The sequence below is a fragment of the Phoca vitulina genome, unplaced genomic scaffold (genome assembly GCF_004348235.1).
Source record: "Phoca vitulina isolate PV1807 unplaced genomic scaffold, GSC_HSeal_1.0 scaffold6, whole genome shotgun sequence".
NCBI classification, from domain to species: domain Eukaryota; kingdom Metazoa; phylum Chordata; class Mammalia; order Carnivora; family Phocidae; genus Phoca; species Phoca vitulina.
The window spans coordinates 58,949,354-58,963,990 of NW_022589709.1; the positions used below are offsets into that span (position 1 = coordinate 58,949,354).

Genomic DNA, 14,637 nt, shown 5'->3' on the forward strand with positions numbered 1-14,637 from the left:
ATAGCAAAATCCCACTTCCGAGGCCAGCTGTTGTCAGGTTTTTCCCTAAGACCACTCTCATTTCGTTGATGGGCACACAGGAGTCAGAAAAGCTATTGTACTCATGGTTACAGTTTATTACAGTGAGGAAACACAGATTAAAATGAGCAAGGGAAAACACACATAGGCTAAGCTTATAGTAGTCCTTTCCCAGTGGAGTTGATAAATTTGTTTAATTCTCCTTGCAACTGAGTGCACAACATGTGCAAAGTGTTTTCAAATAGGGAAGTTCACCTGAGCCTTGTTGTCTAGAGTTTTTATCAGTAGTCAGTCACTATGCATAAGGGGCCTCCTTGACTGACCTCACCTACTCACACTCCAGCCCTCCAGAGCAAAATTCACCATAGATCACATAGTTAGAATAAACTCTCTAATCAAACTGGTGCCAAGTGTGGCTTGCACTCATAACACCAAGATCAAAAGTTGCATGCTCTACAGACTGATCCATCCCAGCACCTCTATATAAACACTCCTATCAGGCATAATATTCCAAGGCCTCAGAGCTCATCCTTCAGGAGTCCACAGGGGACCTGTCCTGAAGACAGGCCTTTCTTGGTAATGTACAGTTTGTACAACTTCTTTCCTGCACACTTATCTTTTTATTCTCTTAATAGTGTCTTTTAAGAAACGTTAAGTTCTCAGTTTGATTAACTCTGTTTTATCAAGGTTTTTTTTTTAAGGTTTGTGCTCAAATATAAGAAATATTTGTCCAACTTAAGGTCACAAAGATTTTCTTTTCTTTAAAAATTTCAAAGTTTCACATTTATGATCCAGTTTGAATTCATGTTTTTATATAGAATGAGTTATTGATAAAGCTGTATTTTCTTTCATATGAATACTAATTGTGGGTTTCCAGCACAAATAGTTGAAAAAAATTATTTTTTCTCTTTTGAATTTCCTTCGCATGCTTAATGAAAATTAATTAACCAACCATATATGTGTGGATCCATTTCTAGACTCCATTTGTTCTTCATTTTGTGGTTATTTCTTTTCCTTTTTTCTGTATTTCTGTCTTTAGGTCAATACCACATTGTTTTATTTACTGAAGTTTTTAAGTCTTAAATAAAATAGTATGAATTCTCTATCTTTTTTGTTCCTTATCGAAATTGTTTTATATTTTCATATAGAGTTAGCTGGTCATTCAATCCCATAAAAAGCTTACTGAATTTTGACTGAGATTGCCCTGATTCTGTAGTTTAATTTTTTTATTTTATTTTTTTTTAAAGATTTTATTTATTTATTTGAGAGAGAGAAAGAGAGGGATAGCTGGAGAGGGGGGAAGGTCAGAGGGAGAAGCAGACTCCCTGCTGAGCCAGGGAGCCCGATGCGGGACTCAATCCTGGGACTCCAGGATCATGACCTGAACCGAAGGCAGTTGCTTAACCAACTGAGCCACCCAGGTGCCCTCTGTAGTTTAATTTGAGGAGAATTGACATCTTTAATATACTGAATCTCAGTTCGGATCCATGAGCCTTGTATGATCTCTGTATTTACTTAGGTCTCCATTTATTTAGTACTTTTAAGATTTATCTCATCAGTGTCTTATTATTCATTATATCAAAGACTAAAAAAGAAAAAAGACATTTGATTGTCCCAATGAATTCAGAAAGAATAAGTGACAAAATTCAATATTAATTCTTGATTTTTTTTAATTTTTATTTTTTTAAGAAAACTACCCCCTCTTACGTGGGGCTTGAACTCATGACCCCAAGATCAAGATTCTCAAGCTCTACTGATTGAGCAAGCCAAGCATCCCAATTCATGATTTTTTGAAAGAGTTAATAAATTGTAATATAAGTGTGCAGGTCTTACACATTTTTGTCAAGTTCATCCCTTTGGTATTTCATATTTTTGATGCTATTAAAGTGGTATTCTTTTTTCAGTTATCAATTATTTAATCCTGATACATACAAATACAATTAATATTTATATATTGATCTTCTTTTAGTGAGTATGATAAACCCCTTTATTCTAGTGGCTTTATTGTAGATGTTGTAGGATTTTCTACATGGCTAGTTGTGTCATCTGAGATCAGGGGCCCTTATATTTATTCCTTTACATCTGGATGCCTTTTATATGTTTTCTTTCTTTCTTTCTTTCTTTCTTTCTTTCTTTCTTTCTTTCTTTCTTTCTTTCAGAGAGAGAGAGAGAGCAAGAGCATGAGCGGGAGGGGCAGAGGGACAGGGAGAGAGAATCTCCAGCTGACTCCACACTGAGCTCGGAGCCAGACTCGGGGCTCAGTCTCACAACCCTGAGATTGCGATCTGAGCTGAAACCAAGAGTCAGGTGCTTAACTGACTGTGCCGGCTAGGTGCTGCTAGATGCCTTTCATATGTTTTTCTTGGCTTATTGTGCTGTTCTAGAACTTTTTTTTTTTTTTTTTTAGAGATTTATTTATTTGAGAGAGAGAGGGGGCGCACTAGCAGAGGGCGATGGAGAGAATCCCAAGGAGACTCCCCACTGAGCCCAGAGCCCAACACAGGGCTGAATCTCATGACACTGTGATCATGACCTGAGCCAAAATCAAGAGTCGGTGGCTTATCTGACTGAGCCATCCAGGTGCCTCTAGAACGTTTAGTACATATTTAATAAAAGTGGTGAGAATGGACATTTTTGCCTTGTTCCCGACCTTTGTGGATAACATTTGCTCTTTCATCATTAAGTGTGATATTAGTAGTAGGTTTTTCATAGATGCCCTTAACTAAGTCGAAGAAATTACCTTCTATTAAAATTTATGAAGTCTTTTTCTAAAATCATGAATTATTATTGAATTTTGTCGTTCATTCTTTCTGAATTCATTGAGAAGATGATACTTTTTCTATTTTAGTCTGTTGATATAATAAATTACACTGATTTTTTTTTAAGCATGGAATATTATTAGTTTCAGGTATACAATATAATGATTCAACAATTCTAAACATTTCTCAGTGCTTATCAAGATAAGTGTACTTTTAATCCCCTTTATCTCTTTTCCCTATCCCTCCATATACCTCCTCTCTGGCAACCCAGTGTGTTCTTTATATTTAAGACTGTTTGTTTGTCTTTTTTTTGTTGTTGTTCTTTTGTTTCTTAAATTTCACATATAGGTGAAATCATATGGTAATAGTCTTTCTCTGTCTGATATATTTCACTTAGTATTATCCCCTCTAGATCCATCCATATTGTTGCAAATGGCAAGATGATGTTCTTTGTTATGGCTGAATAATATTCCATAGTACCTATATATCACATCTTCTTTATCCTTCTATTGAAGGGTACTTGGGTTACTTTCATATCTTGGCTATTGTAAATAATGCTACAGTAAACATAGGGGTGTATATATCTTTTCAAATTAATGTTTTGTTTTCTTTGGGTAAATACCTAGTAGTGGAATTACTGGATCATAAGGTAATTCTATTTTTAATTTTTTGAGGAACCTCCATACTGTTTTCCACAGTGGTTGCATCCATCTGCATTCTCACCAACAGTGTACAAAGATTCCTTTTTCTCTACATCCTTGCCAACTCTTGTTATTTCTTGTGTTTTTGATTATAACCATTCTGATAGGTGTATAGTGATATCTCACTGTGGTTTTAATTTGCATTTCCCTGATGATTAGTTATGTTGAGCATCTTCATGTGTTTGTATATCCTCTTTGTTTATTTTTTAAAGATTTTATTTATTTATTTGAGAGAGAGAAAGTGAGCACGAGCGGGGCGTGGTGTGCAGAGGGAAAGGGACAAGCATACTCCCCGCTGAGCGAGGAGCCCGATGTAGGGCTCGATCTCAGGACCCCAGGATCCTGACCTGAGCCAAAGGCACATGCATAACCAACTGGGCCACCCAGGCACCCCTGTATGTTCTCTTTGGAAAAATGACTATTCAGGTCCTCTGCCCAGTTTTAATTGGACTATTTGTTTTTGTTGTTATTGAGTTGTATAAGTTCTTTATATAGTTGGATATGAACCCCTTATCAGATGTATCATTTGCAAGTATCTTCCCCATTCAGTAAGTTTTATTGATGGTTTCCTTTTTATTTTGGTGTGGTCTCAGTAGTTTAATTTTCCTTTTGTTTTCCTTGTCAGAGGAGACATATCTAGAAAAATATTTCTATGGCTGATGTCAAAGAAATTACTGCCTATGTTTTCTTTTAGAAATTTTATGGTTTTAGGTCTTACATTAAGGTCTTTAACCCATTTGGAGTTTATTTTGTGTATGGTGTAAGAAAGTGGCCCAATTTCATTTTTTTGCTTGTGGCTGTCCAGTTTTCCCATCACCATTTGTTGAAGAAATGGTCTTTTTCCCATTGTATATTCTTGCCCCCTTTGTTGTAGATTAATTGACCATAACAGCATGGATTTACTTCTGGACTCTATATTCTGTTCCATTGATCTATGTATCTGTTTTTATGCAGTGCCATACTGTTTTGATTACTACAGCTTTGTTGTATATCTTGAAATCTGGGATTGTGAAACCTCCAGCTTTTGTTCTTTTTCAAGAATGCTTTGGCTATTTGGGGTCTTTTGGGGTTCCATAGAAATTTTAGGATTATTTGTCCTAGTTCTGTGAAAACCACTATTGGTATTTTGATAGGGATTGTATTAAATCTGTAGATTGCTTTGGGTATATAGACATTTTTAACAATATTGGTTTTTCCTGTCCATGAGCATGAAATATCTTTCCATTTGTTCATGTCATTTTCAATTTATTTCATCACTGTTTTATAGTTTTTGGAGTATAGATCTTTCACTTCCTTGGTTAAGTTTATTCCTAGCTATTTTATTGTTTTTGGCGTAGTTGTAAATAGATTGTTTTCTTAATTTCTCTTTCTACTGCTTCATTATTAATGTATAGATATGCAACAGTTGCTGTATATTAATTTTATACAGTGACTATACTGAATTCATTGACTTATTAGTACATTGATTTTTTAAAAAAAATTATATTATCTGTTTAATTAACCATGTATTCCTAGGATAAACCCACTTTGCTTAATCTTTTTTATTTATTGATGGATTTAATTTGCTGAAATTTTATTAAGGTTTTTGTGTCTGTATTAATAAGAGATACTAGTCTATGGTTTTCTTTTCTTGTGACATCTTGGTCAGGCTTTGGTATCAGGCCTATTAGAATGAGTTGAGAGGTATTCTGTCTTCAAAAGACTTTGTATAGAATCAGTATTATTTATTCCTTAAATGTTTGCTAGAATTCACAGGTGAAGGCATCTGGGCCTGGAGTTTTCTTTGTGGGAAAATTTCTAGCCACAAATTCAGTTTTTTTATGGCTGGTCAGATTTTCTCTTTTTCTCTGAATAAGTGGTAGTTTGTGTCTTTTAAAGAGTTTGTCCATCTCATCTAATTCGTCAAATTTATTAAATTTGTTTTTAGCATTCCTCCATTACCATTTTAATGTTTATAGTAATGTCACCTCTCTCATTCATAATGTTAGTAATTTTTGTTCTTTTTTCTGTTGTAATTAGTGTGGGTAATTATGATGACCTTCTCAAAGAATCAGCTTTGGGTTCATTGATTTTCCCCCCAGTTTTCTTCTTGTTTTTCTATATTTAAGTTCTTTTTAATCATTATTTTTTATTCAGTTTACTTTTGATTTTATTTGTTCTTTTTCTTGTGGTGGAAGCTGTCCTTATTTGAGAGCTTTTGTTTTTCTTTTCTTTTTTTAAGATTTTATTTATTTATTTGAGAGAGAGAGAGAGAGAGCATGAGCAGGGGAAGTAGTAGAGGGAGAAATAGACTCCCTGCTGAGCAGGGAGCTGATGGGGGGCTCCATCCCAGGATCCTGAGATCATGATCTGAGCAGAAGGCAGATGCTTGAAGGACTGAGGCACCCAGGTGCCCAGAGAGCTTTTGTTTTTCTAATAGAGGCTTTTACTGCTGTAAATTCTCATCTGAGTACTGCTTTTGCTTCACCCCAGAAGTTTTTATTTTGTTTTTATTTTCAAATAGTTCATAATAATTTTTTTCTTGTAGATTACTTCTTTGACTAATGGATTATTTAGAAGTGTGTTTTTAATACTTAAATGTTTGCAGATTTTCCCAGTTACCTTTCTATTATTTATTTTTAATTTAATTATATTATTAGTTCATATTTAATGTAATATCAGTGTGGTTGCTCTGCAATCTTTGTACTTGATTTTTCTTTCCTATTTGTATTACCTTTTCTCTGTTCCTATTTTCCTCTCTTTCCAATTTCTTGACTTGTGTAGTTTTAAAAATAAACCTATTTTATTTATACTATTGGTTTACTGGTTCTTCCCCCCCCCCTTTTTTTTTCGTGGTTGCTATAAGGTTTATGATACACATCTTTAAATTATCACTGATTTAGATGTGTGAAAAGCTAATGGAAACCCTTGACATCAGGAGAATGGAACACTAGCTAATTTGTTCTAGAAACAAAAAGATACTAGAAAAAACTCCAGTTGTTACTGTAATTTACTGTAGCCACACAGTCTTCTTTGATGTTTCTCAAATATGTCACATATATTCTTGCTTCAGTGCCTTTGTACCTACAATTTTCTCTGCTTGGAACATTCCTTTGCTAGATATGATCCTGTCTTATCTCATGTCTTCTTTATCTGCTGCTATACTGTTAACCTGATCAGAGAGGTCTCTCCATGTCATACTACCTAAAAGAGCCATTCCTACAATTTTTCTTCATGATACTGATCACTCACAGGAGTTATATATTTGTCTCAGTTCTCCTCTTGTTCATCTTTGAATCCCTGACTCCTTCAACAATGTCTGGTAGTCAATGATCAATATATATTTGTTAAATGAATGGTAATCATTTGTGTCTGTTTTTGTATAGTCTCCTTAGAAAAGAGACCTAATCTACCTGATTACTGAAAACTTACTCTTTAATTGTCTTTCAGTATCAAAATGTATTGCTCAAAACTCCTTCTTATATTTTTGAATTTAACAAATGAAATATTACAAAGAACCTAGTACCTGCTGTATATTTTCCTTTCAGACTTACTGGTAGGCTTTTTTGCTCTTGGTTTCTGATTATCTATCCTAAACAAATAATGTAAATTTCACTCTCATTTAGAAACATAACTGTTTATAGGATTACAGAGTAAACAATTTGCATTATTTTGTTCCAGTTCCAAAAATTGAGACATGATCTTGAATTGGTGCTCTCTACTATTCAGTCAAAGAATGAAAAGCTAAAGGAAGACTTGGAAAGGTATAATTATAATTACCTTTAATCACTGATATATGTTGAATTGGTATTAATGTTTTATTTGGCTATGTTGGTATTGTTTTTCCATGTTTAAAGGGAGCAACAGTGGTTGGATGAACAACAACAGATACTGCAATCTCTTAATGTACTACACAATGAATTGAAACATCAGGTTGTGACATTTTCTGAATCAAGGTATTTGTATTCTTGTTTTTTGAAATAGGAAAAAGTTATTTTTTTATGTTACATGAAATACATACATGAAAAGAAGGGAAATTTTATTAGAAATTGTGGGTTTTACTTAACTTTTGCCAACTGTTACGTGACATTTGATTAATGGCTTGATGTATACTTTCCCTACATGTTAAATAGACAATTTTACTTTCATAAAGCTAGTTATTTCGTTTGAACAAATGAAGTTTGAACAAAGTATTTGATCAACTTTATGAGTTACCAGTTACATATACTTATGTATTTTATGTATTTTATCAGTAAAATGTTTCTCTTAATTTTTAAAATATGTATTAGAATCTTTGATGAGCTGAAAACTAAAATGCATGATATAAAAGAATATAAGGAGAAACTCTTGATTACCTTGGGTGAGTTTCTGGACGATCATTTTCCTCTGCCTGATAGAAATGTGAAAAAGAAAAAGAAAAAGGTAAGTTTTAGGGAACACATTCATGTAGATATTTATATATGAGATTGTTTCACATAGGTTCAAATGTAAATTTTCTGATAAATTTTTGTAAGTTTATTATACGTTTCAAAGATTCACACAGATAGATGTATAGAAATATTCCATCATATTATAATATTGACTGAAAAATTAGAAGCAACTTAGTTCAATAAAACAGGATTAAATGCATTTTTAAAATATTTACCCATATGGTGGGAAAAAATATACCTTTTAAAAATAATGTATTGAACACTACCAGAAGAGGTACTAAAATGCTCACAATTTATTGTTAAATGGATAAAACAGCTAACTAAATATTATGAGTCTAATTTGTAACAAAAAATATAATAGTGCCTACGTCTGGGGGCTAGGATTTTAGGTGAGATTTGTTTTTGTTTCTGTTTTTACTATTTTCCAAAGTTTCCATGATGAGCATATGTAACTTTTAAAATCAGAAGATAGCTGTTAGTTAATGTAAGTTCTTGACTATTTTACTAGTAGTTATGATGGAATAAACCTTTTCCACAAAAGCAAATAAATATTTTATTTGGTGACAGAAGATTGGGAAGAACTACTTTAATGCCTTTTTTAAAAACAGTATATAGTATAAATGAATAAAGCTTGTGGAAGTAGAGTAGGCATTGAAACCGGCACCAGAATGATCTTTCTAAAAATATATATTTTAATCATTTTTCAACATAAAACTGATGGCTCCCTACTGGATGACGTCTAAAAACTCCTTAGAGTAATGTATTTATATTTGGACTTTGTTTATCTCTTTACCTCCTGCCCAACCATTCTTTATTCATCTCTTGCATGAATCCATTCAACCATACCACTCTAGTCCCAGCAAGTATGCAATGACCTGTCATTTTTTGTGCCTTATACGTTTTATTCCCTCTGCTTACAAAACACTTCCTATCTGATGAGGATAGCAAATTCTTAAGAGTCAAACATCATCTTTTGCGTGAAGTATTTATTTTAAGATTTATTTATTTATTTTAGAGAGAGAGAGTGAGAGAGTGTGTGGCAGTGGGAGGAGTAGAGGGAGAGGGAGAGAGAAATTTAAACAGTCTTTGTGCAGAGCATGGGGCCTGACATGGGGCTTGATCTCATGACCCTGAGATCATGAACTGAGCCAAAACCAAGAGTTGGACGTTTTGGGTGCCTGAGTGGCTCAGTTGGTTAAGTGTCTGCCTTCAGCTCAGGTCATGATCCCAGGATCCTGGGATCGAGCCCCACATCGGGCTCCCTGCTCTGCAGGGAGTCTGCTTCTCCCTCTTCCTCTAACCCTCCTCTCCACTGTGCTCTCTCTCTCTCTCTGTCTCAAATAAATAAATGCATACAATCTTTAAAAAAAAAAAAGAATAGTTGGATGCTTAACCAACTGCGCCACTCAGGCACGCCCTTGTGTGAAGTATTAAATGAAGTTTATGTGCCATTTTATTAGCATTTGTCACAGGATTTTGTAGTAATCATTTATGTCTATCTCTCTTTTCACCCACCATGCACTCTGAGCTCCTTGATGTGTTGAATTCATCTTTGTAGGTCTACTGTCTTGCATATGTATTATAGTACCTTCTGAGTTCATATTTATTGAATGACTGTGAGTATACTAGGAAAAGGAGAGAAAGTTTTCTTTGTTTTCTTATAATCTGTGTTTTTTATTCTTCTCTTTCTTCATTGTAACTATCAGGAGGCTTTACATATGTTATGGACTATGTCTCCCATTCTATCTGTTGTTATTTATACACCTTGTTCTAAAATTACTGACAGCCTTCTGTTAACCATTAAGTTCAGGATTCCCTACCTCTTAATGATCATGATCCTACAATAACTCAATGACATTTTCTGATTCCAGTCTTGCCTGTTTTCAACTTTTTTTTTTTTTAATGTATCAAGCTTCTCCAGTAATAGAACCAGAGGTTTTGAGGGATTCTAAAAAGGAATCATTGATCACCAGAAGCTATCATGGGTTTATTAAGTCATATTTGATAAACTCACTTTTTTAAAATGAAGTATATGAACTGTTGATAAATGTTACAAAACGATAGATTACTTTCTCTTTTTTCTCTCTCTCTGTCAATCAGTAATACTGGATGTATTAGTTGACTCAATCTGCCTTAGTAAAATACTACAGATTAAATGGCTTCAACAAAAGATTTTATTTTCTCACTATTCTGGAGGCTAGAAGTCCAAGATCAAAATGCCATCTGGGTTAGTTTCTGCTGGGGCCTTTGTTCCTGGACAGCCATGTCTTGCTGTCCTCACATGGCCTTTTCTCTGTTCGAGAGTAGAGAGAGCTCTCTGGTGTCTCTTTGTCTTATTATAAAGACACCAGTCCAGCTGGATTAGGGTACCACCATTATGGTCACATTTAACTTTAATTACCTCTTTAAGGGCTTCATCTCCAAATATAGTCACCAGGGGGGCTGGGACTTGACCATGTGAATTTTGAGAGGCACAGTTCCATCCATAACACTGGGCTTTATCAAATTCAAGGATGTGTACAAAAAGAAAAAACTTGAATCCCTCCACTACATCATTAACGTTAGGTGAACATCATTTGAGACATCTTCCTAAACACATACAAGTATAGAAGCATAAATGGATTGATGGATATGCAGATCAGTGTAGGTTTCTTTTAATAAAGATTTTATTTATTTATTTATTTGAGAGGGAGAGAGAGAGCACACAGAGGGAGAGGGAGACACAGACTCGCCGCTGAGCAGGGAACCTAACACCAGGCTCAATCCCAGGACCCCAAGATCATGACCTGAGCCAAAGGCAGACGCTTAACTGGCTGAGCCACCCAGGTGCCCCCAGATCAATGTAGTTTTGTATAGGCCAATATAAAATAAGTATTACATGTAATTTTACTTATATTGATAGAAGAAAAATGAGTGAAGCTGATTTATTTAACTCAGATAAATATTTCTTTGCTTCAAGTGATTTTAATTCTGGAGAGATCCCTAAGAGAAAACAAATTATGAGAAACATTATAAAAGATTATAATACGTTTTTAAATTTCATCTTTCAACTTTAGACAGCATTCATTGACTCCCTGCTACAAAAGATGAGGAAATTAACATTCTTCCTCCTATAACCTCATTATAATTTGTGTTATTTATTTTAACTTTGGCAGGTTTATAGCGCTTTTATTCTGTTCTCATACCAATATTCATGTATGTGTTTAGTCTTTATATTGTATTGAATTCAATGCTTATCATCTTTTACCATTTATTTTTAAGTTTTTAAGTTTAACTAGTTGTTTGATTTGATGGATTTCTTTGATAAGTAATTTGTTTAAGCAGAATTCCTGGGCATTTTATTTCTTAGGTTCTTGAATGATGAAAATACTTTATTTGCTTTTATAGCCAAAGGATATTTTCAGCACATTTAAAAAAAAAAAATTTAAGATTGGTAGGGATTGCTCCATTCTTCTGAAATATAGTGTGCTGTGGCGATCTGAGGTCAGCCTCTAGATATCTTGAGTACATGCCTGAAGAGTTCTTTATCTTTGAACTTCAGTAATTTAACAGAGATATGTCACAATGTTGATCATTCAATATCAGTTTTGCTTTGAAGTTGGCATTGTTTTTAGGGGCAGATTTAGGTCACATTTCATTTCATGGAAATTTTATTTTATCATGTCATATTGTTTTTCATATCTTTGTGTTGAAAACTTTTTTTTTCTTGGTTTGCTCTCATATTTTTCCTCTGCTTTTTCTTTGATTGTCTCAAACATTTATATTTTAATCTGTGCTTTGTAGCTTCTTATTTCTCTATCAATTCTTTAATTCTCTTTGCTTTCATCACTACTGAATGCTGCTTTTTTTTAACCACTCTTTCATTTGTAAGGTATTAGAGGTCAGGAGATTTTGAGATGCAGCTTTACTATCTTTACTCAGTAATTGCATTTATTTTTACTCTTTCTTTAGTATATTTGTACTTACATAAGAGTTTAATTTTTTAAATTAAGATTTTATTTATTTATTTATTTATTTGAGAGAGGGTGAGAGAAAGAGATAGCAGGAGCGGGGTGAAGGGCAGAGGGAGAAGCAGACTCCCCACTGAGCAGGGAGCCTGATGCGAGGTCAGATCCCTGGAATCCAGGATCATGATCTGAGTGGAAGGCAGACACTTAACCGACAGAGCCACCCAGGTTCCCCTACATAAGACTTTATAAGGACTCCCTGGTAATCTTTGACTGGTATCAGGAAAGTACTAGCTGTCACTATAGTAGGTGACTTTGTAATTAATTAAATGTCTGAACGCAAGCTGCTCATCAGGATTAATATTATCTTGGAAGGGGATTTCTAGCAGATCCCCTTTAGATCCTTGTCCTATTGAATATTTTGTTTTTTGGGGGTTTTTTTTGTTTGTTTTTTGTTTTGGTACAATAAGGTGTTTTTTTAAATAAAGCATGGGGACAGGACCCATGGGCACGAAGAGATGACCTATGGAATTTTTTTTTTTTTTTAAAGATTTTATTTATTTATTTGACAGAGAGAGACACAGCGAGAGAGGGAACACAAGCAGGGGGAGTGGGAGAGGGAGAAGCAGGCTTCCCGCCAAGCAGGGAGCCCGATGCGGGGCTCAATCCCAGGACCCTGGGATCATGACCTGAGCCGAAGGCAGACGCTTAACGACTGAGCCACCCAGGCGCCCCCCTTTGGAATAGTTTTAATAGGAGTTTAGATAAATAAGTAGAAGGCATGGTCATGAAAACTTGCAAATGATAAGAAACTAAGGGAGCTAGATAGTAAATATACTCGATGACAGAATTAGGCCTATATTTTTCAGTTGGCTAGAACTAGACCAAATAAAATAGGGATAATATTTAGTGGAGGTACATAGAATATCTTTCTTGGGTTTAAAACATTGAAGAATGAAGGAGACCTGTCTTGGCTAGGTGTATGAAAGAGGCTTACGCATTTTAGATGATAGTATGCTCAGAGAGAGGTCAGCAGGGCAGAATAGATGTCCAAAAGCTGATGAATAAACTTGATGAATAAAATACCAGCATCTGTAAGTATGGAAGTGAGTCTTCCTTTTCATCTTTGCTGTTTAAATCACACTTGTATCATGTGGAGACTGGATTGAAAAAGAAAAAACAAGATAAATTAAAGCACATTTAGAGAGCACCCATGATATGAGGGGCTGCAAGGCTATGACTTGTGAAAAATAATTGAAGGAACTAATGATTAATATGGCAAAGACTTAGGGCTCATAATACCTGTCTTCAAATATTTGAGGAATTCTTGGATCAAATTGGAATGGGATTTATTCTCTGTCATTCCAAGGAAAAAAGAAGCAGTGAGTTGAATTAACATTAGGAACTGTCAAGAACTATAGAAAGTTGAACAAGGCTCCCTGGGAAGTAAGTTTCCTTTCCTGAAGCTGTATAAATACTGCTTGGAATGCCATTTGTTTGAGATATTTTGATTGGAGAGTTCAAACATTAGACTTTCAATTACATGAGTATATATAATATGTATAATGTAATTTATCCATTATATATTTGTAGATAGTCTGAATTGTATCTTCTTGTAATTGCAAAAGATTTCAGTCTCTTAGAGGTTGTTTGAACTTTGTTTTTATGAACCTGTTTAGTACAGGCAGATTGTTTACTTTCAGAATTCTTTTAAAATCACCTAATTATAAATATTTTATTTTGGTATACCTTGTACCATTGCAGTTAAGAAATATTACCTTAAAAAATTTTTGTTATAAATATAGTCTAATCGGCCATTGGCAGAATTGAAATGTTAATTCTTTGTTATTCACATTTCTGTCAAAGAAAAACATTCAAGAATCAACTGCACAGCTGATAACACTGCATGAAATGTTAGAGGTAAGTGTTTTGTGTAGTTGTTTTGTCTTCAAGATTTCTTTTAATTAGTGATTTCTGAACGATTATACACAAGGTCAAAACAAAATACTGCATTAGTTCTTAAATATACCAACCTTTATTAAATATATTTATATTAATTTATCTTTAGTATAAGACTAGGGTCTGTTTTCTATACCTTACTAGAAGGAATATTGTCATTTTTTTAAAAGAACATAAAACTGGGGACTAGCCCTTAATCATATTCCCAAGATTATTACTTTAAAAAAATTCTTGTGTTGTTATTTAGTATTTACACAGTGAAACCCTATGCTTTTACATGGATGGAATCTTTAGTTGGCATCTCTATTTTATCTGAACTACATGTTTGAGTTTAAGGATTCTTTCCACAAAGTTGCAGAAACTTGTACACAGTTTTAAAGATGTTTCCATTTATTAATATCTGTAGTTTTTTTTAAAAGGAAGAAAATTATTTAAGTTAATACATAGAAATTATGACAAGCAATTATTCAAAGAGAAAAGAGATCAACATTCTTTGGTAAACAAATTTTTAATGTTTTATTATAGCTGTATCATTTTTTTACTAAGTATGGTATATCTTGAACGATATTTTTTCCTAGATTCTTTTAAATAGATTATTTGATGTTCCACATGATCCATATGTCAAAATTAGTGATTCTTTTTGGCCACCTTATATTGAACTGCTCCTTCGTAATGGAATTGCCTTGAGACATCCAGAAGATCCGACCCGAATAAGATTAGAAGCCTTCCATCAGTAAAAGGATGGTCTCTTTTTTTCACACAGTACTTAATGAATCTTGTCATTCAAGGATAATAGAAACACTGAGGATTTACTTGGATAAAGAACGTTATTTGCAAATCAAAG

The 14,637-nt window shown here is 33.9% G+C and overlaps 1 protein-coding gene across 1 annotated transcript in view; it reads left to right on the forward strand.

The window, feature by feature from the left end:
* Positions 1 to 14,637, forward strand: part of CENPK (centromere protein K) — a 65,276-nt gene that overhangs the window by 25,508 nt on the left and 25,131 nt on the right. The window contains exons 7-10 of the mRNA XM_032404339.1: positions 7,139 to 7,221; positions 7,315 to 7,413; positions 7,747 to 7,879; positions 13,701 to 13,754. Of these exons, the coding sequence (XP_032260230.1) occupies positions 7,139 to 7,221; positions 7,315 to 7,413; positions 7,747 to 7,879; positions 13,701 to 13,754 (369 nt within the window). The remainder of the gene's footprint in view (positions 1 to 7,138; positions 7,222 to 7,314; positions 7,414 to 7,746; positions 7,880 to 13,700; positions 13,755 to 14,637) is intronic.